A 27,634-nucleotide genomic window follows, 5' to 3' on the forward strand; every position below is an offset into this window, starting at 1 on the left:
CTATCCATTTCATCCTGTATAGTCATCAGTGACTACGCAACATTTTTTTTTTTTTTTTGGTTTTTTTGAGACAGGGTTTCGACTACACAACATTTTAAAGGCTTTAACTAAGTTAGAAATATGTGGCTGGTATTTAACTGAAACTTCCAAATTTAACAAGCGTGATAATCTTATGAGCAAGCCATAGATTGTATGCAGGACCACATTTGGTGACTTACAGACTGGCTTATGAGTTCATTTAAAGGACTCTTCATTGTTGTTTGAGTTTTCCTGCCTGGCCCACAGTCAGGACAAATCTCTGACACCCGCCAGTCCCACAGCCATTCAGACCCGACCAAGTAAACACAGAGACTTATATTGGTTACAAACTGTATGGCCGTACCAGGCTTCTTGCTAACTTTTCTTACAGCTTAAATTAATCCATTTCCATTAATCTATATCTTGCCACATGGCTCGTGGCTTACCGGCATCTTCACATGCTGTTTGTCATCGTGGTGGCTGGCAGTGTCTCTCTGACTCAGCCTTCCACTTCCCAGCTTTATTCTCCTCCTTGTCCCGCCTACACTTCCTGCCTAGCCAATGGCCAAACAGTGTTTTATTTATTGACCCATCAGCAACACATTTGCCATACAGAACATCCCACAGCACTTCATATCACTTGCATAGCAGTTATATGCTAGGCACTGTTGAGATTAATTTACCCAATTCCCATTACAACCCACGAGACCGTTACCAAGTTACTATTCTTTGTACAAACAAGAAAATGGAGGCAGAGGGGGTGAGTTACTTGAAAGGTGGGCTTTGCCAGGCGGTGGTGGCGCATGCCTTTAATCCCAGCACTCGGGAGGCAGAGGCAGGCGGATCTCTGTGAGTTCGAGGCCAGCCTGGACTACCAAGTGAGTTCCAGGAAAGGCACAAAGCTACACAGAGAAACCCTATCTCGAAAAAAAAAAAAAAAAAAAAGGAAAAGAAAGAAAGGTGGGCTTCACAGCCCCTTGGTCCCGGCCCGCTCCACTAAGGAGGAATTAACCACTTAGAAGAATGCCTGCCTGCCCCCTGCTTGCTTGCTTTCACTGACCTAGAAAGGAGCCATTGAACTCAGGGCTCCTTCCCTCCAAGTCTGGATCGCACTCATTCTTTTAAGTTCTTTAAAGTAAATTGATGAATTGCCCTGTCCCTCAGCTCTAAGGTTTTGGTGTCCAATGAGCGTCCACAACTCGATGAGATCAAAGCTGGACAGTGGGCGGGGCTGGTGGAGGGGCGGGACTTACCTGCGGGGTGCCTATTGTTGCTGTTTGGATTAGGCTGTCCTGTGAAGAACCATGAGCTGGACTTGTCCGCAATGCCAGCAACCGGTTTACTTCGGTGAGGCTGGGACCAAGGAGTAAAGATAAGCGTGAGCCCCCCGGGGTCCCTTTGTGTGTGTGTGTGTCCATGTCCCCGTGTCCGAGTGCGTGCTACACCTCCAAGAGCCTAAGGCAAGAGGCACCAGGGTGGGCTGAAGCTTCCTCCTGGAGATGCTATTCATTGTCTCCAGAGAGCGAGACTGGCTGGGCTGGTTCCCCCAGAAAGCTAACAGGATAAAAGGAGGGCTTCTCTGGCGCTGGACCGAACTTTGCAGCCCGGACCCACCTTGTTCCCCACAGCTGAGAAAGTGAGCTCCTTAGGCAAGAACTGGCACCGTTTCTGCCTGAAATGCGAGCACTGTCACAGCGTCTTGTCCCCTGGCGGGCATGCAGAGGTGAGGCCTGATCAGGGTGACAACCTTCTCACACCCCCCCACCCTGATAGACCCCAATTTCAGCCTTGGAAACCTGCCAAAGGCAACCTCAGGGGCTACCCCTCTGATAGGCCTCATACCAGCCAAAATTTGGGAGTCTGGATGCTGCTGGCCCACGGCTTTGAGGGAGGGTAAGCGGCTGCTCTGTGCCCCACCCACACCCTCAACCCCTGTACCACAGTGGCAGTCCTGACATGTTAGCCTATCACCCAGCCCTGTCAGACCCATCAGGCTAGTTACAGTGCACATTTGCACCTGACGGCCAATACTGAGAGGGCCTGTGAGGCAGGCCCCTTGGCCCTGAATGACCCCTGCCCTCTGCCTGTGCCCAGCACAACGGGAGGCCATACTGCCACAAGCCTTGCTATGGGGCTCTCTTTGGACCTAGAGGTAAGTTCCAGCCTAGAAGGGGCCAGGGGCCACACAACTCTCCCTGTGGCTAGGAACCAGAGCCTGACCTCCTTTATCGGGTCTTCTCTCTACAGGGGTCAACACTGGTGGTGTGGGTTGCTATCTCTACAGTCTCCCTGTTCCCTCCCCTGCCAGCAGAGTTTCCCTCAGCCCCAGCAACTTTAGCCCCCCAAGGCCAAGGGCTGGCCTCCCCCAGGCCAAGAAAAGTAAGTGAAGGTGGGCTTCAAATGTTGTGCTCCCCGACCCTTCAGGCTGCAGTGGACACTACGTCACCCACCCTGCCCTCTGCGCCACAGGCCTGGGACGCTCTGAGCAGTCCATTTCTAGTCTCTCATGTGAGGAGTTTAAAAGGTAAACTGGACAGATAGCATGATCACCCTCATTTTGCAATGACGCCCAGAGAAGACAGACGACTGCTAGTCAGAAGTAAGGCTGGCCTGGGATCTGGGCCCCTTCCCAGGCCGGAGCAGTAGAGAGAAAGACCCAAAGTGAGGGAGGGAGGGCTCCTTAGGATGGGCCAGCTCCTCAGCTGCTTCTCTAGTCCCTGATCCTTCCTTAAGCCCCCCACAGTGGGCAGTGACACCAGGTTCCCCAACACCTGACACCACTGCCCTGGCCGGCCAACTCCTGTGTCAGCTCAGGTTTCCTGGTGCTTGAGTTACTCCCAACACTGCCACATTGAACTGGTGGGCTCATGAGGCCCTGGGGGGTGACAGGGAAGCAGGTGGTCCCTAATGGAGATGGGCAGTAGGTGGAATGAGTCTTGAACTCAAGCAAGGCAGATTTCATGGCTGCCTGGGCTGTGGTGGGGTGGGGTGGGGATGAATGGGTTTGGGGATAAGAGAGGGGCTGGAGGCTCTAGCTGGGGCCTCTTCCCATTAAAGGCCCTCCCTACACGAAGACATTCACTGGGGAGACCTCACTGTGCCCTGGATGTGGAGAACCTGTCTATTTTGGTAAGTGCCAACAGAAGACTTGAAGAGGAGTACTGATGAGGCGGCAGAGGGCAGAGGGTGACGAGGCAGGGGGTTGGCCTTGCCTGCCCCTCGAATGGACGACACATCGCTTCTCTCCACTACCAGCGGAGAAGGTGATGGCTCTGGGCAGAAACTGGCACCGACCCTGCCTCAGGTGCCAACGTTGCAAGAAGACCTTGACTGCTGGGAGTCACGCAGAGGTGAGCATGGCGGGATTGGAAGTGACGTTGGGAGGAAGGAGTCCAGAAGTAGGAAGAGAGACAGGCTGAGGAGATTCTTTTTCTGTGTTCCAGCATGACGGCATACCCTACTGCCACATCCCCTGCTATGGATACCTGTTTGGCCCCAAAGGTGGGCAGCCTGACCCCAGACACTGATCCTAAGCTGTCAGAGCCTATGGGAATGTGTGGACAGCTTCCCTTGTGGTCAGACATCCCAGGACCCTCCTCTCTCTCCCTTCAGCCCTCAGCCCAACACCCATTCCACCAAAGCCCCTGGTGACAAGGCTTTCTCCTACAGGTGTGAACATTGGCAATGTGGGCTGCTACATCTATGACCCAGTGGAGATAAGATCCAAATGAGCCATTCATGGGAGTGACCATCCTAACTCGGGCTTCCACCCTCTCCTCCATGGTCCACTGGAAGCTCTGGAATTCCCTAGTCTTTTCGAGAGGGAGAAGAAATCCCAGGGCCTGGGCCTGGGCCTGGGCTCTGAGGTAGACCCCACTCTAGACTTTCTCTGCCAACTCTTTGCTTCCCCGTTCCTACTTGGATAGGCTACCCCACTTAGAATGGTAATCGCCTGGCTTCTCGGTTCCTTCTCCCAGCAATGCTGGTGTTGGGAGGTCATTTGCCGGGTCTCTGCTCTCTGGCCTCTCTAATAAAATGTTGACTCTCACACCTTCAGCTCTATAGCTGTGGAGCCTAGACAGTGATGGGGAGCAGAAGCACAAGTCCGCTGCTTCAAAGGTAACCCTGGCAACAAGAAGCTCCATCTGTTGGTCCCGGCCTTGCAATTGGGCAGATCCTAGCCCTGCACCGTAGACAGCCTACCCATCAGCCTCATGTGTACTAGAGATAATCATAGGACTTTAGCAACATTTCTAGAATCACCATGTTCAGTTTGAGCATGACAATGAATCCTGTCTTGGAGGAAGTTTCACTATCCACTTGGGAGATGAACAGTGGCAAGTCAATGGCTCCCCATCTGGAGATCTCCGCAAATCTCAATGCTGCCCCAACCCATGAGGCATCTTTATTTACAGAATCCCCCAGGCATGAGGGGTGCCTGTAATCTCCAGTAGCCCAGTGTATTCTGGGAGGCTATCCTGTCACTGGAGACAGGATGAATACAGAAGGTGCCAGTGGCAACTCCGTCCTTAGGCATAGGGACGTGATGTCCCAGTTTCAAGAGCCTGCCTTCTGTCCCAAGCTCCTGTAGAGCTCCTGTGGAGGGCTATCTCAAGTCTCACTCAGTTCTGGATCGGCGTATCTTCTTCCTGAATACTGGACAGGACAATGAGGAAGGAGGGGGTCAGGAATATGGTGTTTAGTCCTGGAGCCTACAAGGGCTGGCTCAGGGTTTGTCCCAGCTCCTTGCATACAAGCATACATACTCCCTCCCACAAGTGTAGTTTTGCGACCGTCTTCCGCTTTGCATCCTAAGTGTCATGGGCTTAGGCATTTGAACCCACGAATACCCCCCACCTCCCCCAAACACACATACACACACACCTCTTTCTTTCCACATCCTGGATGGTCTCTGGCAGCTGGGCTGCCTTTGTCTCAGGTAGCAGGAGTACAGTGCAGGCAGCCAGCAGGGCAATTCCCCCCGTAAACAAATTTGGGCAGCATCAGCCATACTCCATCCAGCAAGGCCGCCAGTGGAGCCAAAGAGGCCCCTAGCCGGCCCAGGAGTGCAGTGATCCCCAATCCCGTCTGTCTGCTCAAGAGAGGATGAGGGGGGCCATGCATTACAAGGCTCCCCTCCTGGGCTGGCAGCCCCTGATACTAGCTTCTCACCCACTACCTAGACTAGGAACTCTTAAACCAGTACCCTCCAGAGGATGAGACCCTATTCTGACAGAGCTACTCAGGGACCGCTACAAGATGATAGTGTGGAAGGGAGATCTGTAGCTCACACAGGCGCCGCCATCTGAGGGAAGCCCCTGGCCTTGTGCCCAGAGACAGTCCCCAAGGGCTCAGCAACACCGTGGTCAGGATGGGTATTCCTGGGACTGTTTTCTTCAAAGAAGCCCCATAAGGCTGCCTTGGCCCAAGGTCACACAGTACAGAAGATAAAACTCCCTGTGTTCTCCAAGACTTGGGCAAACAGCCACAATGTATCTGGCTGTAGCTAAAGAATGGATAGGGCAGTGCGTGACCACAGATGCCTTCGTTAAGGCAGGTCAGTCGCCTGGGACCCCAACTCACCTGAGCACAGTAGGGTACAACTCAGACGTGAACAGGTAGGCTGTAGTGAAAGCAGCTTCAGAAAACACTTTTCCCAACACCAACAGAGCAGTGATCCAGGACTTGGTCTCTGGAGGGAAAAGGATTCTTGTAGTAAAGGGCCGATGCCAGGAACTCCCTGGATTCGAGGCGGAGGCTAGGCCCGGGCAGAGCCAAACTGCCAGACCTCAGCTCACCCAAGGACACCAGCAGGCTGATGCCAAAGGTCAGAGCGGCCCCCAGCAGCATTCCAGCCTCCGTGAGGCGGCGTCCCACGCAATGTACAAGGAAGTAGACTGTGACTTTGGCAGGCAGCTCCACAGCCCCGAACATCAGCTGCACCTGGTACACGTTCAGCCCCAGCCCGGACACGTCCAGAGTCAGGCCATAGTAGGGAAAGTTCACTCCAAACCTGAACAGAATCCCTGTTATCCTCAAGAGCCCTCTCCTGCCCTACCTCTCTTGTCCTTTGGCTCTTCAGAGCCTGCAGCCTAGGATCCCCCTCACCACCAGCCACCCAGAATCCCCAAGTAGGTTACCAGTGGCCAAAATGCCTTTACCCTAATCATCGTAGCAACCCTGTGACGCAGGAATGAACAGCAACCCGTTCGTCTCACAAAAATCGATGCTCAGGATAAGAATGGTCACATAGGAAGTCATAGAGTCGAAATCGAGCCTGCATGTCTCTGCTGCCTACTCCACCGGACCTGTGACAGTCAGATTCTCCTCCCTGCCCCCAAGAGCATGAGTGATCCTCATACCCTCCAAAGCTACACTCCCCTCTCTCACACCCAGCCCCTTCCATCACCCTCACTCCGCCAGACCCGACTCGGCCCCTCTTACACCCCTCTTACCACACCACCATGCAACACAGTGAGATATGCCGGAGCTGCGGTGTTCGGAACAGGTCTAGGTATGAGGGTCTTTGCTGCCCCCCTTCCATGGCGACCACTTTGTTCAGGGCCTGGTGAGAGAGAAAGCAAGGTTGTGACATCAGAGCTTGTCTCAGAAGCCAGTGTGCTCTCTCTGTGTTTGTCTCTCTCCTCAGCAGTACTGGGGGTGGGAGTACGCATGGAAGATTTGGAGTAAAGGAGATGACCCCCCCAGAGCCAGGCAGACTATTCTAACACTAGGCTCTCTCCACTGGAAGGCAAAGGCTTTTCTAGTCATATATGGTGGACCCAGGAGAAGGGGCACTTAGACACACCCACCCTCCCCAACGTCCCCACCCACCCACCCCTGTGCACTTTCTCATACAAAACTGCCACCCTCACCTCCTGGCTCAGGCTGTCCTCACCCACAGGCTTCCCATTGAGCGTGGCACAGCGGAACAAGTATGTCTGGGCCTCCTCCACACGGCCCTGGGTTAGAAGCCATCGTGCAGACTCAGGTACCCACCTAGGGGAGAAAGTCTTGCAAGTCACCTCTACCTCCTGAGCTCGCAGGCTGTAGATTCCAGGTCTTCACGCATGCAGTCCCCTCTGCCTGAAAAGACACCCCACCCCCAGATCTCCTACTGCCCAGCCCCAGGAACTCCTGTTCAAGCCCAATTTAAAAGCTACCTTGTGGTGGTGGTGGTGGCACATGCCTTTAATCCCAGCACTTGGAAAGCAGAGGCAGGCAGATCTCTAAGTTCGAGGCCAGCCTGTTCTACAGAGTGAGTCCCAGGACAGCCAGGGCTACACAGAGAAACTCTGTCTTGAAAAACAAAACAAAATAAAGCTACCTCTCCCCCACCCCACCCTAAGTCCTCCAAGGCATCCTTTCCTTACTCAACTGAATTGGTCTTACCCTCAAAACCTTAGCCCCTGGGGAGGGGGGGGATGGGGATGGGAGAAGGGGAGGGATGGGGAACAGGGGTTGGTATGTAAAATGAAAAAAAAACCAAAACCCTTAGCCCCTACCCAGCACCAGCCAACACTTCCAGCGGAAGGATACTGATGAACTGCTACATAGTTCACCGCTGGGGGCAGTAACATGCCCACCTTGCTAGGCCCGCCACTCTTCTGCCTGAGTTCCCAGCACCCTGCTGGCCATGTCCGCTGGCCCTTGAAGGCAAACCCCGCCTCCACTGGGTGGTGTCTGACTCTCCTGTCTGTGTGTCCCTGCTTGTCTCTGTGTCTCCACTGGACCCTCTGAATCACCTTTCAGTCCTGGCCTGGTACTCACCACCTCTCCCAGGCTCAGCCTCTAGCTCCTCGTGTCTTGCTCTCTGCTCCTGTGTCTTGTGGCATCTTTCTGTTGGCTTCTGTCTTTCTGACTTCTCTTGATACCTTTTTTTTTTTGTTTTTTTTTTTTTGTTTTTTTTTCGAGACAGGGTTTCTCTGTGTAGCTTTGCGCCTTTCCTGGAACTCACTTGGTAGCCCAGACTGGCCTCGAACTCACAGAGATCCACCTGGCTCTGCCTCCCGAGTGCTGGGATTAAAGGCGTGCGCCACCACCGCCAGGCCTCTTGATACCTTTTTGTCTCTTGGTCTCTGGTTCTGTTTCTGCATCTCTTAGTTTCTCTCTGTCTCTGTCTCTGTCTCTGTCTCTCTGTCTCTGTGTGTGTGTGTGTGGCATATGCATGTGTACATGTTTGTATGTGTGCACATGTGTACACAGAGGTTCAGGTGACATCATGTGTCTTCCTGAATCACTTTCCACCTTAGTTTTTTGAGACAGGGTCTCTCACTGAACCTGGAACTTGATTTGGGTAGACGGGCTGGCCAGCAAGCCCAGATCTTCCTATCTCTACCTCCCTATCTCCTAAAGGATTATGAGTACACATCTCTGTGCCATGCTTTTTACATGGGAGCTGGGGATCTGAACACAGATCCTCAGGCTTTGCATGGCAAGTATTTTACCTACTGAGATATTTTCCAAGACAGCCATATTTTTTCTTTTACTTCCCCCTCCCCAAGACAGGGTCTTATGTAACCCAGGCTGCCCTTAAACTCCCTATGTAGTTGAGGATGACCTTGATCCTCATGCCTCTCTAAGTATCGTGAATAGAGGCATATGCCATCACGACTGGTTCATTCAGTGCCGAGGATAAACCCAGGGCTTTGTATATGCTAGGTTACCACTGAGCTAAGCCCCAGCCCCTCCTTCAGTCTCCCTGTTCTTTTGTTTGTTTTCATTATTTTTAGTTGAGAGTGTGTGTGTGTGTGTGTGTGTGTGTGTGTGTGTGTGTGTGTGTGTGTGTGTTGTGTGTGTGTCTGTGTCTGTGTTTGGTGTGTGTATTTGAGTGTGTGTGTGTGTGTGTGTTGTGTGTGTGTCTGTGTCTGTACTTGGTGTGTGTGTGTTGTGTTGTGTGTCTGTGTCTATGTTTGGTGTGTGTGTTTGAGTGTGTGTGTGTTGTGTCTGTGTCTGTGTCTGTTCTTGGGGTGTGTGTGTGTGTGTGTGTGTGTGTGTGTGTGTGTGTGTGTGTGCAGGTGCCCTTAGAGGCCAGAGATATTTGATCCCCTAGAGCTGGACTTGCATGCTGCCTGACGTGTGTCCTGGGAATTGAACTTGGGTCCTCCAGTGTGAGCTGTTACCAACTACGCCACCTCTCCAGCCCCTGTTTTAAAACCCCACACAATGATGGTGAACCCAGCTAGGGCTAAGCCAGTGAGGGTGCGGGTGAGGACAAACATGATATAGTTGACTGAGGCTGCACATGCCAAGCTCAGCACCAGGAAGCTCACGTAGGTCACCAGTAGAAGCCGGCGCCGGCCAAACCTGCACAGGGCCATGCAAGGTCAGATCCCACTGGGGCGTCCCAGCACTGAGAGAGAGTCCCCTCAGCCTGGTCCCTTATCTGTCTGGTACCCAGCTCACCTGTCCGACAAGTATCCGTACACCACAGCCCCCAGCAGCACACCGATGAAGAAGCAGGTGGATGTAATTTTGTTCAGTCCTCTCTGTTCACACACCAGATCCCACTGCAGACAGGCAAGGGAGGGGCCTTTGGTGTGTATGAGCCCCTCTCCAGCCAGGCCCTCCTCTCCAGGCTCCAGGGCAACTTTGATGTTCCAGAAGATACCCCCATCCTTGGCTAGCAACCTCAGCTTTGGAAAGGGAAGACTCCCTCTCCCTGGACCCTCACCACTGCCCAGGAATCCTGTTGCCTCTCCCCCACCCCCCGGGGAGCCTCCATCTCCACCCACCCTTCCTCTCTGGATGAATTATGGAAATCTCAGACCTAGGCCTGGAATGAGGGACAGAAGAGAAATGGAGGCCTCTGCGGTTTCTCCATCCTTCTCAGCTTTCTGTTCCAACCCCCCCCACTAGCCCCCCCGGGAGCCCCTTAGCTCTCCCTCCCCTGCCTTCATCATCTCCCAGTGAATCAGAGCAAATGAACCTCTCAGTTCAATCTCAGAACTCAACTCAGGGCTTTATATCCATAGACCCTCTCTACACAGGCAAACAAAAACTCTGAGAGCCCAGGACGGTTATCTCACACCCACACAACAAGCCCCAAGGCAGTGAAAGACCCAACCCATTCACACATCCCTCACCCTGGCTCAGGTACCTCAGTTGCAATGGTGGAGGAGAATTCTGAGTGGTCGTACTCCCAGCCCTGAGAGCAGGGCACTGTGGAGGGCTCATCCTCGGGCTTCCCAGAGCCGTGTGCCTCTGTCCCCAAGGTGGTATTGGGGAGAGGCTGGGGATGCTCAAAACGGAGGCAGGGCTAAAGCTGCCATCAGTCTCCCGGGGTAGATGGGCCTCCAGCCACAAGTCCTGGTGAGTGAGGTTGGCAGGGGCACCAGGCAGGGCACAGTGGTGGTCAGGCACGGAGGCCATGAAGATGGGCAAGAGAAAATGCATGGGTACCAGCACTCGGGGCAGGGCCAGTAGTGCCAGATTCCGTAGCTGGAAGGGACCAAAGCCACCCACCTTGTCCAGGAGCTCCTCAAAGCCCATGCTGCCCACCCACCAGAGGTCCCTCTGTTGTGTCTAGCACAGCTCAACCTGCTCACCACATGGACCTTTGGACTCTGGAAGTGGAAGGGGTTGTACTGATGAGTGGAGAGTCTGTAGCCAGAATCCAGCCCTCAGGGGCTGGCCCAGGCCTGAGCCCTCCCCCATCATCCACACTTCTAGGGATCTTACATTACTAGCCTACTGCCAACGGGAAAGGGCTACCATCCATCAGAGGTCACGGTGTCCATGGATCTGGCCTTCATACGGTGGACCTCAGAAGCCAGGCAAGAGAGCCAAGGGCCAACATAGGAGGGTAGCTGGGTGCCAAGAAGGCACTGGGACCCTAGCTACTTATTATAGTGTCAAGGCCATCTAGAGGAGGAGGTGCCCTGGACACAGCACCTGTTGTCCTGGATGGCCTTTGTCCTGTGAAGCTTTAGGTCAATCTTGTCTGTTTGCAGTCACAGCATAGTTTGGCCTACAGCCCAGGATTCGGGATGAGGGCTGCACTTACGTAAGGGAGCCATCTGCTGAACCCCCCAAGCTTTCCTTATACCCCTCACCCATGTCTGGAGTGGATGCCCCAACCTAAGTCACCCCTGGGACTGTGCTGGCCCCTCTTGGGGTCTCAGGAACACTCTTTGGCCATCCAATCTGCCTCTCCTCAAGATCATCCCAGATGACCCGTTGGAGTACTGTTTTCCCCAGTTGCCAAGAATCCATGTAGCACCTTCGAGAAGCTCCACTGATTCTCATCTACTGGGCCAGTTTTATGTCAACTTCACACAAGCTAGAGTTAACTGAGAAAATGTCTCATAATATCTATCAGCTGTTGCTGTGGGATGTTCTGTATGGCAAATGTGTTGCTGATTAGTCAATAAATAAAACACTGATTGGCCATTGGCTAGGCAGGAAGTGTAGGTGGGACAAGGAGGAGAATAAAGCTGGGAAGTGGAAGGCTGAGTCAGAGAGACACTGCCAGCCGCCATGATGAGAAACAGCATGTGAAGATGCCGGTAAGCCACGAGCCACGTGGCAAGGTATAGATTAATGGAAATGGATTAATTTAAGCTGTAAGAACAGTTAGCAAGAAGCCTGGTACGGCCATACAGTTTGTAACCAATATAAGTCTCTGTGTTTACTTGGTCGGGTCTGAGAGGCTGTGGGGCTGGCAGGTGAGAGAGATTTATCCTGACTGTGGGCCAGGCAGGAAAACTCTAGCTACAAGCTGTAGGCAGGAAGTCTGTAGAGCATTTTCTTAATCACTGATCGAGGGAGGGCCCAGTCCATTGTGGGTGGTGCCATCCCTGCACACGTGGCCCTCGGTTCTATAACTATAAGAAAGCAGACTGAACAAGCCAGTAAGCAGCACCCCTCCACAGCCTCTGCATCAGCTCCTGCCTCCAGGATCCTGCCCTGTTTGAGTTCCTGTCCTGACTTCCTTCAGTGACGAACTACAACATAGAGGTGAAATATGCCCTTTCCTCCCCAAGTTGCTTTTGGTCATGGTGTTTCATCAAAATAACAGACACTGAAGCTGATTCCCCAAATGCCAAAGCCCCCTTGGGTATTCTTTGAGAAAAGATCTACTATATTTTTTAAAAATTTACAAAGCACTGTTTGATCTATCTCCCACTTTGAACAGATAAAGAAACCAAAGACAGGGTGGGGACCTGTTGGGTTTGTACAATGACAAAGCCAGAGAGCCAAGAAACCCAGGAACACAGTCCCACACACCCGAGCTGCTGACAGGATCTGTGCCAGTCAGCTCCAGGCTGCCCCAGACACTCACAGAGATGGCTCAGAGGGACTCGATCTGCAACGTTTGGTGTGTGCTGATAGGCACACGGTGATGGTGGGGTTGTTTGGTGTGTGCTGATAGGCACACGGTGATGGTCGGGTTGTTGTTTGGTGTGTGCTGATAGGCACACGGTGATGGTCGGGTTGTTGTTTGGTGTGTGCTGATAGGCACACGGTGATGGTCGGGTTGTTGTTTGGTGTGTGCTGATAGGCACACGGTGATGGTCGGGTTGTTGTTTGGTGTGTGCTGATAGGCACACGGTGATGGTCGGGTTGTTGTTTGGTGTGTGCTGATAGGCACACGGTGATGGTCGGGTTGTTGTTTGGTGTGTGCTGATAGGCACACGGTGATGGTCGGGTTGTTGTTTGGTGTGTGCTGATAGGCAGGAAAGAGGGGCTGGTGCAGGGTTAAAAGGACAGATGCTTGCTTAGTCTAATGCATCTCAGGCATTCCGCAGGACGCAGAGATGCTTCAGACAAGTTTCTGCCCGTAGGGGATCCACGGAAGGTTCAGCCAGGTTACAAACCTGAGGAAAGTGTGTGTGTGCCTCTGTTGAAGAGGGGTCATGAGTGGGCTGAGGAAAGGGGCTAAGTCCTGGGAGGTCAAACAGCCTCAGCTGAAGACCAGGACTTTCCGCCTGTCTTAGTTAAGGTTTCTATTGCTGTGAAGAGACACCATGACCACAGCAACTCTTGTAAAGAAAACTTTTAACTGGGACGGCTCGCTTACAGTTTCAGAGGTTCAGTCCATTATCATCATAGAGGCGTGCAGACAAGATGTAGTACTGGAGCTGAGAGTCCTACATCTTAGAGGCAACAGGAAGTCAACTTAGACACTGGATGGTATCCTGAGCATAGGAAACCTCAAAGCCCACCCCCACAGTGACACACTTCCTCCAACAAGGCCACACCTCCTAATAATGCCACGCCCTTTGGGGGGCATTTTCTTTCACACCACCGCACGCCTCCAGCAATGGGAGCTAGTGAAGGTCTCAGCAGGACCGTCACACTGCCGTTGTATTTAGTTATTGTGGTTTTTCTTGTTTTTGTTTTGTTTTTTTGAGACAGGGTCTCTCGTAGCCAAGGTTGACCTTAAACTCACTATGTTCCTGAGGATGACCTTGAATTCATGATCTTGTCTCTACATCCCAAGTGTTGGGATTCAAGGCAAGAACTGCAGTGCCTAACTCAGGCATTTTATTTGATTGATTTATTGTTATACTACTACTACTATTATTATCATTGAATAAATAACACAGTGGTCACCTCTCCCTCTTTATACCTTGGCTATAGGTAAATCTACACCTGCAAGCCTTTTCTTCAGAGAGGAATTTGTACCTTGGCTTCATCTTCCCTGACCCCCTCAACATGGCAGGGCTCTTCTCCAGTGTCATTGAGAATGATGGTGGCAATGACCACAGTGTTTAGAGGCGCAAGACGATATGGATGACAGGTATGAAGCACCGAGTCTGATAAGAGCTTTAATTGGAGTGCACGCACGTGTGTGTGTGTGTGTGTGTGGGGGGGGGGGGAGATGTGTGTATTGAGTGTATGTGTGCAAGTGTGTGTATGTATGTGGGTATATGTGTATATTGAGCGTGTGTAAGTGTATGTAGGTATGTATGTGTGCAGGTTGGTGTATGTATGTATTGAGTGTGTGTAGGTGTGTGTGTGTATTGAGTCTATGTGTGTAGGTATGTGTGTGTGTGTGTGTGTGTGTGTGTAAGTGTATGTAGGTGTGTGTGTATATGTGTAGTGAGCTGCTGAGACTGGGCTTGTAGACTATTTCCCTCTCGCTCCTGGCTGAGTTTTCAGAGCCTGCATATTCTCTACTCATCACCATCAATGTCTGCCTCAATACTGTTGGGAAAGGAAAAGGGACACCCTGACTCTCCTTTAGCCATGACCTCAGCTTTTATGTTTCCTCCCTCCTTCCTCCCTCCCTCCATCCCTCCCTCCTTCCTTTTCTTCCCTCCTTCCCTCCATCCCTCCCTCCTTCCTCCCTCCCTCCATCCCTCCCTCCTTCCTTTTCTTCCCTCCTTCCCTCCATCCCTCCCTCCTTCCTTTTCTTCCCTCCTTCCCTCCATCCCTCCCTCCATCCCTCCCTCCTTCCTTTTCTTCCCTCCTTCCCTCCATCCCTCCCTCCATCCCTCCCTCCTTCCTTTTCTTCCCTCCTTCCCTCCATCCCTCCCTCCTTCCTTTTCTTCCTCCCTCCCTCCCTCATTCTGAGATAGCGTCTCACTGTGTAGCCCAGGCTGTCCTTGAATCCAGGGTGTTTCTCCTTCCTCAGCTGTGGAGTGCTGAGGTTACAGGTGTGAACGATCCTGGCTTCAGTCCTGGCTAGCACTTGTTCTGGCCTCCATGAGAAGCCAATGGGAAATCTCAGCAGACCCTGTACCCAGTGACCGGGGACATCTTAGTTTCTTCTCTAGGGTGTCCCCTCCACTTGACATGAGCTCCTTCTGGGCTGGAGAGATGGCCCAGTGGTTAAAGCACTTGCTGCTCTTGCAGAGGACCTGGGTTCAGTTCTCAGCACCCACATGGTGGCTCACAACCATCTGTAACTCCAATTCTAGGGGATCCAGTGCCCTCTCCTGGCCTCCACAGGCACTGCATGTACACCGTGTACATAGATAGGTGCAGGCATTAATATTCACACATACAAAATAAAAATAAATATTTTTTCTTTTGGCTTTTTGAGACAGGATTTCTCTGTGTAGACCTGGCTGTCCTAGAACTTTGTAGACTAGGCTGGTCTCAAACTCAGATCCTCTAGCCTCTGCCTCCTGGTGCGAGATTAAAGGTGTGCGTCACCACCACCCGGCAAAAATAAATCTTTTTAAAAAGCCCCTCCCACTGTTCTATGTCTCCATCTAGACTAGATGACCTTGTCTAAGCCAAGCCTCTCTCTGGGTCTCTGTCTCAGTCTTGTCTTTGACCACAGAACAGAAAAGAGGAAGCTTTCTTAGAGAGAGTTGGGAGATTTGTACCAGGGGATTTTCCCCCCCCAAAGCAGAGTTTCTCTGTGCAGCTCTGGCTGTCCTGAAACTCACTCTGTAGACCAGACTGGCCTCAAACTCATCCACCTGCCTCTGCCTTTCGACTATTGGGATTAAAGGCGAGTGCCACCACGGCCCGCATGATGAACAGATTCTTGTCTGTGGGCGTCAGGTAGTTCCTACAACTGAGTTGGACTTCGGCATGTCTTGGGATCCTAGGGAAGGGCCTGAGCAGAGGGTCTCTGGAGTCCCCTTACTGTCTTACATGGCGTAGCCCACCCTTGCAGGACCCGGGCCTGCTCAGTCTCTACCCCCACCTTGTACTCCCTGGTTTGTGCCTGTGACCAATGAGCTACCGCCACTCACGCCTGTGCACATTGCTCAGCTGGAGGTTCAGCGGGGAGTGTCCTGTCCTGTTCAGCTGCTCACTCCTGCTGGTCCAGAATCTGGTTCAAGAGGCACATTGCGATGCAGGAGCTGCGGCGAGGCGAGGGTTTGCAGTGAAGCCCAGTCAGCCCTTACTGAGAAGCTTGAGCTGGGGTTCCTTTTGCTTCAGATATGCTGAGAGCTGCAGAGCGGAAGAAAGACACCCAGGCATCGTGCTGGCCAGACGGGGAGCAAGCGGGTAATCTGTGAGCTCGGAGAAGGATCCAGAGGAGCCAGTGCGCCCCAGGAGAAAGGTGTCCTCCAGCCTGCAGCTACCATCCCCGAGGGGCATGCATTTGAACCTCCACAGATCTGATTCCTGACTCCAATCATTCAACAATTGGTTCTGGCAGAAGGATTTGTCTAAATAATAGTTTCATCTTGCCAACAAGAGGTATGTGGAGACAGTCCCTCACCCCGAGATCTTCCCGACCTCCATGTGGAGCCCGGTCCCTCACCCCGAGATCTTCCCAACCTCCATGTGGAGCCCGGTCCCTCACCCCGAGTCTTCCTTAGTTACATTCAGCTGCTCGTGTTACCAGCCCTGATGACCTGCTCATGGCTGACATTTCCTCACTATTTAAACATGATAAGCCAATCTTCCTCGTGAATGCTGGACAGTGGATAGAGACGCACGCAAGACAGAAACCGGGCATGAAGACGAGACACTGGGCAGCTGAGAAGCGTGGGCATAGCCGCCGCGGGGGTCTTCTCGTCCCCTTCACCAGCGGCTTCTTTGACACAGTGGTCTCGGTTGTTTGCTTTTCTTTCATTTTTTCTTTGTATTTGATATTATAATTTTTGTACCCTATGAAATACATTGTGTACATTTATTTTGCTACACAGTGATTTCCTAAAATACAGTTTATTCATTCATTTACTTGTTTGTTTGTTTGAGGCAGGGTCTCACTACATAGCCCTGGCTGGGCTGGAACTCACTATGTAGACCAGGCTAACCTTGAATTCACAAAGCTCTGCCTGCCTCTGCCTCCTGAGGTTAAAGGCGTGCGCCACCACACCTGCTAGTTTGTTTTATCTTGCACATATGTATTTTGAAAGGTAATTTTAAATCTTTGCATGTGTGCCTCTGTGTGTGTGTGTGTGTGTGTGCAGGCACACATGTGGAAGTCAGGACATCTTTGGACATTACTCTTCACTTTCCGTCTCTTGCTGTCTGTCACTATGTGTGCCTTGCTAGCTGGTCCCATCTCAGTGCAGGTGGGCTGGGAGTGCAGATGCTCAGGAAGTTCTGGCTTTATGTGGGTTCTGAGGACCTGCCTATCCTCACGCTTTAGCGGCTACCACTCCACCCAACTCGTCACCACCTTGAAAGCTTTTTAGTTATAAAACTCTCTAGCTCTTGTATGTGTATAGATGTTTTGGCCTGCATGTGTCTTCGCATCTTGTCCACACCTAGTGCCTGCAGAGGCCAGAAAGGGGCCTCAGGTCCCCTGGAAATGGAGTGACAGGCAGTCGTGAGCTGCCATGTGGGTGCTGGGAATTGAACCCAGGTCCTCTGGAAGAACAGTCAATGCTCTTACTGCTGAGCCATCTTTCCAGCCTCTTGAACAGTTTTTTTTTTTTTTTTTTTTTTTTGAGACAGGGTTTCTCTTTATAACCCTGGCTGGTCTGGAACTCACTCTGTAGACCAGGCTGGCCTTGAACTCACAGATATCCACCTGCCTCTGCCTCCCAGGTGCTGGGATTAAAGGTGTGTGCCACCACAGCCCAGCTCCCTTGAAAACTTCCAAACATGAAAAATAATCACTTGATTTTTTTTAAAAGAGGCACATCCAACAAGGAGTCATTCTTCATGTTCCCAGTCTGACATACCACACGGAAAATGAAAGTTTATTCCCAACCACTATACCTGTTCGTCCCTGCATCTGAGAAGGTATGGTGCCAGACAAAGGTGCTGGGCAGGTGCAGCCCAGCAATGGCCCAGATAGTTTACCAACTAAACGGGAGGAGGGAGCCAGCCTGATGGAGCACACCTATAGCTCCAGCACTCAGAGGGCGGAGGTGGGAGGAAAAGGCATTCAAAAGTCACCCTTAGCTACATAGGGAGTTTGAGGCCACCCTAGGCTGCACAAAACCCTATCTCAGAAAAGAAATAGGCTGAGAAATCATTTATGGGCTGGACACCAACATAATTAACATGTAATCTGTGGCATTTTTTCATTCAATCAATAATAAGCAACTTAAAAATAGAAGAAAATACTATTTTCTTCCGTTGGTTTGTGCTGGGAATCCCTAGATAAGCATTTTCAGGACTAAGGGAACTTCAGAACCATGATATTCACTTTGGCATGAGTGAGATGCAGTATGATGAGAAGCCCGTAGGGAACTGGTTAAGTTAAATGCAAAACATTTGTGTGGTGTGACATTATTATATAGTCATTAAAAAGAACACAGAGGCCATTGTTACTGTTGGTACAAATGGAAAAAAATGGAAAATTGGTGATTCCTCAAAATGTTAAATGTGGCATTATCACATGACCTAGCAATTCAACACACACACACATACACACACACACACACACACACACACACACACACACACACACACACACACAAAGTAATGAAACACATTCAAAAACTTGCATGTAGTAGCATTATTTGTAATAATCAAAATAGTTCATCAACTTATGAGTAGAAAAGTAAAATGCCATGTGTCCATATAGTAGAATATCATTTGTTAAATTATAAAGGGGAAGAAATTATGCTAACTGAAAGATCACAGAATGATCCTATATGATTTTATGTATATAAAATGTCTAAAATCAGCAGTTGGGGTTTTGTTGTTATTGGTTTGAGATAAAGTTTTCTGTACCCAGTCTGGCCTCGACTCACTACCTGTCTGAGTATGACCTTGGATTTCTAATCCTTCTGCCCTCTGAGTGCTGGGATTGCAGCAGGTATCAACATACCCAGTTTATGCAGGGCCAGGATTCAAACCCATGGCCTTGTGTATGGTAGACCAACACTCTACAAAAATGAGTTACATTCCAGCCCCCAAATAGGTGGACCTATAGACAGATTAGTGACTGCCTAAGGCTATGCGGTTAAGTAGAAATGGAGTAGATGCTAATTAATGGGCAGGGAGTTTCTCTGTGGATGATGGAAATGCTCTGCAATTGATTGTGGTCACGGCTATACAACTGTGAACACACTGAGTTGTGTAATTTAAGTTGGAAAGCTGTATGTAAATTATATAACAACAAAATACTTGTTTTTCCCTGAGACAGGGTTTCTCTGTGTAGCCCTGGCCATACTGGAAATCACTCTGTAGACCAGGCTGGCCTTGAACTCAGAGATCCACCTGCCTCTGCCTCCCGAGTGCTGGGATTAAAGGCATGCGCCACCACCTCCCGGCATATTTTATAAATTAATAATAACCGTTTTGAAATGGAGTGAAGCTGGAGACTGCCCAGCAGGAGAGCACTTGCCTAGATGCACAAGACTCTGGATTGATCCTGCGTCACAGGGCGGGGAGGAAGTGTATTTCAGCACATACTGTTGGGAATAAAAGTCACATTTCTGAACAGTAGTTATAATATGCTCCTCTTTTATTTATAAGAAATATATATGGACAGAGAGAGATAGGTATTATTATAAACATAAAAAAGGTCCGTGATGGTACACACCAAGCCGTTCACAGATCTTTCGATGGTCAGGGTCATGCACAGGAGTTGTCTGTATTTGATATGCTTTTAGCATTTACTCCAAGTATGTCCTGCTCTGGACATGTTAAACAAGAAGGAAAGAGAAAGTACACCCTGCCGAAGGCCCCGGAGCCCACTGGCATTCAGGTTAGAGGAATGCTGAGGTTCTGCATATCCAAGCGCAGCACCCCCAGGCAGGGAGAGGCTTTCAAGCCTGGATGGTCTCACTTCCCTCCCAGGTGTGGCTCAGAGCCAGGCCTCAGGGAGAAACTAACTGTCCACTAAGTGAAAAGACTCACTTATGGTGAATTTAGGATTCAAAATACAAAGGGTACTTCCTGTCTCACCCCATGGCAACCTCCCTTCATCCAGCCCACCCCCTTAGGGCTACAGACACTCAGCATCCAACTGCCTTGTGTTCCAAGAGCCTCATGGCCTCACACATCGCTTTGTCTTAGTTGTGGAGACTGGTCTATAAGAACATGAGCACTTCCTTCGAGTCTCACAGTACCCCACAGTGGAGTCCTTGTCATACACACGGACCTTGCTTTGCTGACCACCCCAAACAATGGCCAATAAGATCACTCCTGAGCCCTTTCTTTTCCTGGACCACAATCTCTTACCAAAACCATTGCCATCACAGAAGAAAGATAGATGAAATACTTTTTTTTTTTTAAAGGAAAAAAAAGAAATTCCATGCATAGTCCATATATTATAAATAGGGTCAAGAGCGGTGTCTCCATATCAAAGACGTTAACATCGCCACCTAACTAAGCATAGTGGTACACACCTGTGATCCCAGCACTTGGGAAGTTGAAGCAGGAGGATGGCACATTTGAGGCCAGCCTGGGCTACCTGGCAAAACCTTGTCTCAAAAATTTTGTCATTCCACTGAAAACATGTATAAGTGAAATTAATAAATACAAATAGCTTGCCATGGCTTTTTCTTTCTTTTCTGAGACAGTCTTACATTTAGTCTAGGCTGGCCCTGAACTTTCTGTGTAGTCCAGGCTGGCCTTGAGCTTTCAAAAACTCCCCCTGCTTTAGGTCCTGTGGCTACCAGGATTACAGGCCTGAGGCCACTGAGCCTGGCTCTTCTGTTGGGCTTGGATATGGAACGAATGGGGACCATCCCAGGCGAACTCTCCCTGTTTGCACAACTTCCTGGGTTTCAGATTCGTAGGCAAGGCTCTGCAGAGCTGCACGAAGATCGGCACGGGGTGACTCTGAACTTGTGTCGTCCCCCAAGTGTATCCATAGGATAAACTTGTAGCTGTGCGAGGCCGAGTCACAGGTGGTGGTCAGGGCGGGTTCTGCTGTGGCGTGCCTGTGAGCTGCTCCGCCTTTGCCTCTCCAGACAGTCACTTCTAGCTGCTTCTTTTAGGGCAATGATAGTTTTGCTTCTCCTATCTCTGTGCCAGGCCAAATGGAGAGTCTACAGCCTTCCGCAGGGACAACCAGGGAGCTGAGTACAAGTTTCGCTTGGACACTTTTCCTTCTGTGAGACCCTGAACAAATCACCCACACCCGACAAGCTGAACTTCCTCTTCCTTCTCTGTGCAGATGACGTCTCTGCCCACTTGGTACCATCCTGTCTCTTCTCTCCTGCCCACCCCCGCCCTCAGGGGCTGGGCTTTGCCCTGCCCTCCCTAGAGGGAAAAAGAGTCCAGGCCAACAGAAAGGTCCACAGGCTTTTTAATGGTGTAATGGCTACTTCCCTTTGGAGACCCCATCTGGTTGTGACAGCTTCTTCCAAGGTGTTGGTGTCAGGGGGGTGGGCGGTCACAGGGTGGGCAGAGGCCATGCAGTGACTGGGAGGGGTGGCCAAGGGCTGTTACATTCTGTTTGGCATGTAAACATTCTTCTGTTGCTTCCCAGGGAGGGGGAGGGAATTCCCTGTCCCCTAACACCTGCCCAAGGGGCTCAGGAGACTGAGCAGGCTGGGCCCCTCAGGAGGAGCTGGGAAGCCAGAGAGCCATGTGCCTGGGGCAGGGCCCTTCTCCTGCACCCCTCTGCACACGGTACGACTGGGTGGGGGGAGGCATATTAAGGTGAACACACCCCACATCTGAGCCAGTGACATGAGCAGAAAGGATTGGGACATGAGGGATGGTGGTGGTGGTGTGATACTCTCATAGAGGAGGGGTAGGAACCTGAAGGGCCTAGCACAAAGGATGGATGATTCTCAAGAAAGGGCTTCAGCTGGGGGTGAGGGGTGGGCATTGGGAGATGTGGTGCCCTCTGCCCTGGTTCCTTCCTGGAGAGAGGAGCCACTTGGCCCCCTCACCACTCACCTCTGCTGGTCCTCAGTCCCTCCTTCCCCCTAGCCTGATGACACTATTGACGCAGAGGCCTGAGGTTGGTTGGAGCCCTGTGGAGGTCTGGAGTCACAAGGGTAGACTGGGTTTTACATCTGTGCCAGCTCAAGTGCTGGCTGAAGCTGGGGGTGGGGTGAGCCTGGGGCTTTCTCAGGCCTCCCTTTCCTCCCATCTCCAAACCAAAGTGTTGTTGGTCCTAGAGCAGAAATGAGACTGAGGGGGGCCCTACATTCATGGTTCGGTTGGTGGCAAGGAGCAGGCCCAGGGCCTGGGCACCAGGGGTCATGCCCTGGTCCCCACCTGGCATGAGCTGATTGTCATTCATAAAAGCTCTGGGTGGGAGGAAGTGGGCCCTCTACCCCTCTGCTAGACTAGAGGGCAGTTAGAGGGGAGCCTCGGGGTGACAAAGATAACTGAATCCGAGAGGTTTCCTGAGTGTTCTGGGAGCTTCTGCACAGCGTGGGATAGACCTCAAAGACTATCCACCCTGATGTCCTCCCCGGGCTGGTCTGCAGAGCTGCCTTCTTCCCGTGGAAGCAACTGGCCAGACCTGCTGACCCCCCTGAGGAGTTCAGCGGGCACCGAGCTGCTTCCGGTCAGTCATCCTGGGTACAGATGCGGCCGGACCGCTGGCACACCGCGGCCTGCCTTTCTTCCTCATCATCTGAATGTCTTGGTTTGCTCTCTGTGGCTCAGGGAAGGACAGGAGGGCCAGAACGGGGGATGGAGGCTGGGAGTGCTTTAAAGGAGGCCTGCAGGGAGTCCCTGCCCCAGATAGGAGGGGCTGCTGCCTGTCCCTTCTGCAGCCAGAGTGACGCTTGCCCCAGATGTTAGCAGCTGAGGCTCCTGATGAGGTGGGCGAGCTAATGCAGAAGCCAAAATGCAGGCACAGAGCATCTCAGCTGTGTGGGCTGGCTCAGAGCAAGAGGGGCCCAGGGTGAACTGGGGTGGGGCTGGGGTGGGCACCAGCTAGCATCACACACAGTCTAAAGTGAGAAGGGCCTTCTGCCTCGGGGAGCCACTTCGCCTCATCCTGCTTCCTCTGCCCACTGAGGAGGAGGATGCCTAGGCCAGCCCACTGCCCACAGCAGAGGTGGCAGGATGACCAGAACCGAGTCCCTGAATTCTCAAATGACCAGCACACAGAAGGTGATAACCAGTCCCTCCACCTGCATGGAACTCTGAAAGACGAGAGTTGACTGAAACTTGAAGATGCAAAATTGAGGTTAGACAGCAGGAAGGACTTCCTGATGGTAAGGGGTCCTGAGCACTAGACCAGAGGACCAGAGAAGTGAGTAACCTTTTTAAAGCCCCATTCCAGGTTCCCGCTGGGAGACACTTGCCCAGAGAGGCAGCTCCGAGCTTCTAGAGGCCCCATTCATTTCTATCCAGGAAAGGTATTTCTGTTCCCCAGAGGCACCGGGAGTAACCCCCTCTCAAGAATCATATGCCCTGTGCTTCGCATAGAGCCGACTTTAGCCAGACCAGAGGTGTCCCCTGAAGCCTAAATAAGCCAATGACCCCCGGGTCCCACTTCCCCAATCCCAGCTTGGCCTGCCATGAACACCATGGCTCCTAGGAGACTGTGGGCAGGCCAGAGCCTGCACACATCTGGAATTTGAGGCTGTTTCTCCTGTTGGGTAGGGTTGGAGGCTGAAGAAGATGGGGATGAGGACAAGATGGGCCGCAGGAGGTGTAAGCAGATGTAAACCTCTTGGGTGGGGGGCGTAGAGATCAGCCAAGACCTGGTGGATGAAGGGGACGGGCCCTAAAAGCGGGGCGGTGAGTGGCTGAGCCTTCCCGGGGCAGAGGATCTGCGGTGAGCCTGTCCCTGCAGAGGGGGCGGTAGGAGGGAGGGAGGACGCAGAGAGAGGAACCGAGACAACTGACCAACTCCGGGGTCAGTGGGCTGGCTGGGCTGCAGGGCGCAACATGTGCTCACGTGTGCGTCCTGGTGGGTGCAGGCGGGAAGCTGGGGCCGCGGTGGCGCGCGGGCGCGTAAGGCTGTGCTGGAAGCTGCTCCAGTGTGGCCGGCTGCGGGTGGGGACCGGGGTGAGGGTAGGGGGCGCCGCAGAGAGCCGCGGGCGGATGTCATTATCTGGTCCCGGGCCGGCCCTCCGAGACTGCCGCCCGGCCTTTGGTTGCTGCGCGCTGAGTCTGCGGTTGTTTCCCTCTGGGTCCTTTCTTGGGGGGCCCTGGAGAGGCCTCGGGCTGAGATCTGGCCTGGAGGACCCCCCGAGGGGGAGGGGCTCCGGGCCGGGCTTGATGCGACGCGGAGGAGCTCTCTTTGCGGGACAGGGACTGGCTCCGCGGGGACCCGCTGGGGTGGCGCGCGGTGGAGGCGGCGGGGAGGCCGGGACTGCGGGGCGCTGCCGGCCTGGAGACTTGGGCGCGACCTGGGCCAGGACCCCGGCTCGAGGAGTGTTTGGGACGGAGGTCCGCAGCAGTGGCCGACCCTGAGGGCTTCTGAAGCTGGAGCCTGCTGAGGGGCAGAGGGCAAGAGAAAAGGACGTGGGTAGGGGACAAGGGGACATTTTCAGAATGACTTTGAGCATCGAGCCCTAGAGATCTGCGGCATCAAAGCTGGGTAAGGTGGAAGAGGTCAGGCACAGATGAGTAAACAGGCCTGGTGTTCCATCCTGCAGTGCAGGGCCTTTTGGGCTGTGACTGGAGGAGCCTGCTACAGGTTTTTCTTAAGGGCCATGTGTCATCTTTAAAATATCCATGGGTTTTGTATTCTAATCTAGAATATGCTTACGTTAATATCAATACAAAATACTATTTCATGCCAGTTACTGGATGCCCAAGGCTTTACCCTTTTGTTTCAAATGTCCCATGTGAACTAGGGACTGTGTGTGGGTTCTGCTGGTCTCCAGCAGCCTCCCCTGGTCCCACCTCACCGTATCCCCCTCTAGTAATGCTGTTCCTGTTCCCTTGTGCCCAGTGACAGAGCTAACACTTGAGTCACAAGTAACACAGTGCCCAGATGGGAGCTGGTAGACCCGAGAGATGTCGGAGGATGTCATAGTCCTTAACATTGGTTCTATGACATCCCTGGAGGACTTCTCTGGCCACTCTGCCCACAACGAGTCCCGGCAGGGTTTCTCACCTGCTGGTGATAGCCAAGTCAGACGCTGAGGCTGCACCGTGGGGTCTGCCAGGAAGCTGCTGCCCTTCTGCAGGCGTGGGCACACCGATGGGGCGAGGAATCCGGCTCCGGGTGGTCAGTGCCCGCCCAGCCTTCCTAGGCAAGGCTGCTGTGGGCTCTGAGGCAGGTGTGTCCTCCTCAGAGCCTGTACCAGAGAGTGTCTCAGAGGCACGGCGCTGCTCTTCGCTAGAGGAGGATGAGGCTCCTGAGGCCAGCCTCAGCAACAGGCGACCCTGCCTCTTCTCCATCACCAGCCGCGCCAGGTCCTGCTGTGGCCTAACCCTCTTGCTCCACCGCTCTTTGGCGGACAGTGAGCCCGAAGGCTCTGAGCCCGTGTCCTCTTCAGACAACAAGACAGGAATACGGCTCCTGGGGCGAGAGCCTGGCATAGCATGGCGGCTGGGGGAGACAGTGGGCCCTTTCTTGGTGACTGGCTCCAGTGGGGATGTTGGAGCTGGCCCATCAGCAAGGGCTGGGCCATTGGGCAATGAGTCTGTGACCACTTCTGAGGGTGTTTCCCCGGGAAGACCAGACAGGGCACAACTCTCGGTTTCAGTTCCATCCAGCCCTGGCAAAGCCATGCCATTCTCCAGAGGCACTCGGGCCCTCTCCTCTGCAATGCCCGCCTCAGAGAGCGCCTCCAGGCCCAGCTCACCCCCAGTGCTAAACTCCTCTGGCCTGGAGGCCTGCCCTCCGGAAGACATGACATTGAGGTGGGATTTCTCTGCAATGTGAACAAAGGTCCTCTCAACTTTGGTGAAGGGGGAGGAGGTGACTGCCACCAGCCCACCAGTGGCCACCAGCCCAACCCCAAGCCCTGCTCCAGGTCCTGAGGGCTTGGGTTCAGACTTGAGGATGGAGGACAGGGTGCCCGGCTCCGATACATCTAGCTGACTTCCAGTAGGCTGGGGCTGCTCATGCTGAGGGGTGAGGGCCGCCAAGGTGCCCAGATCAGGGTCAGGGGCCAGTTCGGCAGTGACTGGCGACTTCTTCATGTCACCAGGGGAGACGAGCACCAGCGTTTTGGATCCCTCCTCAGGCTCCAGGTCCCCATCCGCCACGGAGGCCCGGCCCCTGGCCTCTTTCTGATCGTCAGCCAGCAGTGTGGATGGGGCGCCCTCCTGGCTCCGCTCTGTGCTCCGCTCGCTCCCCTCGCTGCTAGAACCACTTCGAGGCCCCAGCACCTCCCCAAGGGCCCCTGCCTCCTCCTCCTCCTCTTCATCTTCATCTTCCTCCTCCTCCTCTTCCTCCTCCTCTTCTTCGTCTTCTTCATCTTCTTCTTCCTCCTCCTCCTCCTCCTCTTCCTCCTCCTCCTCCTCCTCTCCCTCCTTCCCATTGGCCTGAGGCTGAAAGGGAGCCAATGGGACCTGTGGGGTGGTGAGCAGCATGTGCGAGAAGCCCACCCTCCGGACCCTGTTGAGCAGTCGGGCCCGTTCTCGGTAGTCAGAGAGGTCTCTCTTGAAGTCCTGGTAGGGCAAGCCCAGAGGCACAGCTCGTGGAAGGCCATTCACCTCAAACGGGGGCGCCACAGAGAACACCTGTAAGGGGCACACATAGGGACCCACTGAGGTCACCCACCCTCAAGGGCCCCGGGAGGCCTCACCTGTACCCTAAGCTAGGAGACCCCACCCTGACCCCTGCCAGAAGGAAGACAGTGGGTCTGTTTTGTTGTTGTCGTGGCCTCGGGACCTAAAATGATCCCTGGCACCTAGAAAGGCTCAGGGGATCCCTGTCCGAGGGCAGATCCTAGCGTCTCTCCTTCCTCCCTGCCCCCTCTCCCTCACCAGACAGAGCCAACTTTAGGGTATGACTGGTAGCACAAAATAACCCCAAAGTGTGAGCATCTCAGAAAACCCTTTTATAGGTGACCAGGCAGGAGGGGCTGAGTCACTTCCTGGAATGTACTGTGCTTACAGATGTCCATCCTTAGCCCCTCTCCCAGGGGCAGGTCCTCTGTAGCTGCTGTCCAGGACCCCGAGAGCCTGTGAGGGAAGGGCCTCTCACACTACAGTGGGAACAGGCTCACTGGAGCACCAGCCTGTTTCCTCGCCTGTCCTTCCGGCCGGTCAGCGAGAACTGTGTCCAGTCCTCTCTCCCAGGAACCCAGTTAAGTTTTCCTCTTTGAAGCCGTGTGTGGAGCCCTTGGCGATCCCATCACGGCTGAACCTCTTCCTTCTGTTAGACCCCCACGACATCCTTTCTGCCTCCTCTTCTAGACTAGAAAGGCCCAGCCTCCTTGGCAGGACTGACTGTCTCCTACACTCCTTGGTCCCTTCTCCGTCTGTGCCTCCCTCCAATCCACTCCACAGACATCCTCAGACAACACTACATCAGGTCTGTGGGCTTTGTTCCACAGAGGGGGTGGAGGGCGGTGCTCAGTGTCCAGCACTTTCTTAGGCTTTCTTTCTTTCTTTTTCTTTCTTTCTTTCTTTCTTTCTTTCTCTTTCTTTCTTTCTTTCTTTCTTTCTTCCTTCCTTTCTTTCTTTCTTTCTTTCTACACACTGGCCCTCTGTCTTCCTAAACCAACAGGGCACAGTCCATCCAGTCGAGACGCCTGAAGGGGGAAATAATTCTGTCACTTCCCGCATCACAGCCCCACATAACCATCTCAGCGTCTGCTCCCCCAGAGCTCCCACGGACGTTTCCTGCCAGTCTAGTATTCCACAGCCACCAGCCTGTTGCCTCAGCCCTGGCACTGCCAGCCATCTTTCTCACAACCACCCGACTGAGCTTCCCAAAACTCAGATCCCATCTGTCTCTCTGCAGCGG

General features: G+C 52.9%; 4 protein-coding genes across 5 annotated transcripts in view; 2 read left to right on the forward strand and 2 right to left on the reverse strand.

Annotated features, from left to right (window-relative positions):
* The window catches only part of Znf318 (zinc finger protein 318), a 51,422-nt gene extending 47,348 nt beyond the window's left edge, over positions 1-4,074 (forward strand). The window contains exons 9-11 of one of the 2 annotated variants that reach the window (XR_008219950.1): positions 1,305-2,397; positions 3,076-3,368; positions 3,688-4,074. The gene's annotated coding sequence lies outside the window, so the exon portion shown is untranslated. The remainder of the gene's footprint in view (positions 1-1,304; positions 2,398-3,075; positions 3,369-3,687) is intronic. The other variant, XM_052745476.1, reaches the window with a different exon arrangement.
* Crip3 (cysteine rich protein 3) lies at positions 1,303-4,074 on the forward strand. The gene is made up of 8 exons (XM_052745477.1): positions 1,303-1,365; positions 1,647-1,741; positions 2,113-2,170; positions 2,266-2,397; positions 3,076-3,147; positions 3,274-3,368; positions 3,462-3,519; positions 3,688-4,074. Exons 1-8 carry the CDS (start codon positions 1,323-1,325, stop codon positions 3,747-3,749), a joined length of 615 nt encoding a protein of 204 aa, XP_052601437.1. The 5' UTR covers positions 1,303-1,322; the 3' UTR covers positions 3,750-4,074.
* Positions 4,075-4,640: 566 nt separating this feature from the next.
* Positions 4,641-14,216, reverse strand: Slc22a7 (solute carrier family 22 member 7). The gene is given in 11 exon segments (XM_052743799.1): positions 4,641-4,674; positions 4,903-5,000; positions 5,002-5,110; positions 5,602-5,710; positions 5,817-6,031; positions 6,474-6,583; positions 6,894-7,080; positions 9,148-9,324; positions 9,424-9,527; positions 10,118-10,275; positions 10,278-14,216. Coding segments are annotated over 11 exon segments (1,533 nt in total). The 5' UTR covers positions 10,510-14,216.
* Positions 14,217-21,076: 6,860 nt separating this feature from the next.
* The window catches only part of Ttbk1 (tau tubulin kinase 1), a 45,567-nt gene continuing 39,009 nt past the window's right edge, over positions 21,077-27,634 (reverse strand). The window contains 2 exon segments of the mRNA XM_052745478.1: positions 21,077-24,196; positions 24,827-26,403. Coding sequence (XP_052601438.1) covers positions 23,812-24,196; positions 24,827-26,403 — 1,962 coding nt within the window. The 3' untranslated portion in view covers positions 21,077-23,811.

Source organism: Peromyscus californicus, unplaced genomic scaffold (assembly GCF_007827085.1).
Source record: "Peromyscus californicus insignis strain IS unplaced genomic scaffold, ASM782708v3 Scaffold_19__1_contigs__length_69161282, whole genome shotgun sequence".
Taxonomy (NCBI): Eukaryota; Metazoa; Chordata; class Mammalia; order Rodentia; family Cricetidae; genus Peromyscus; species Peromyscus californicus.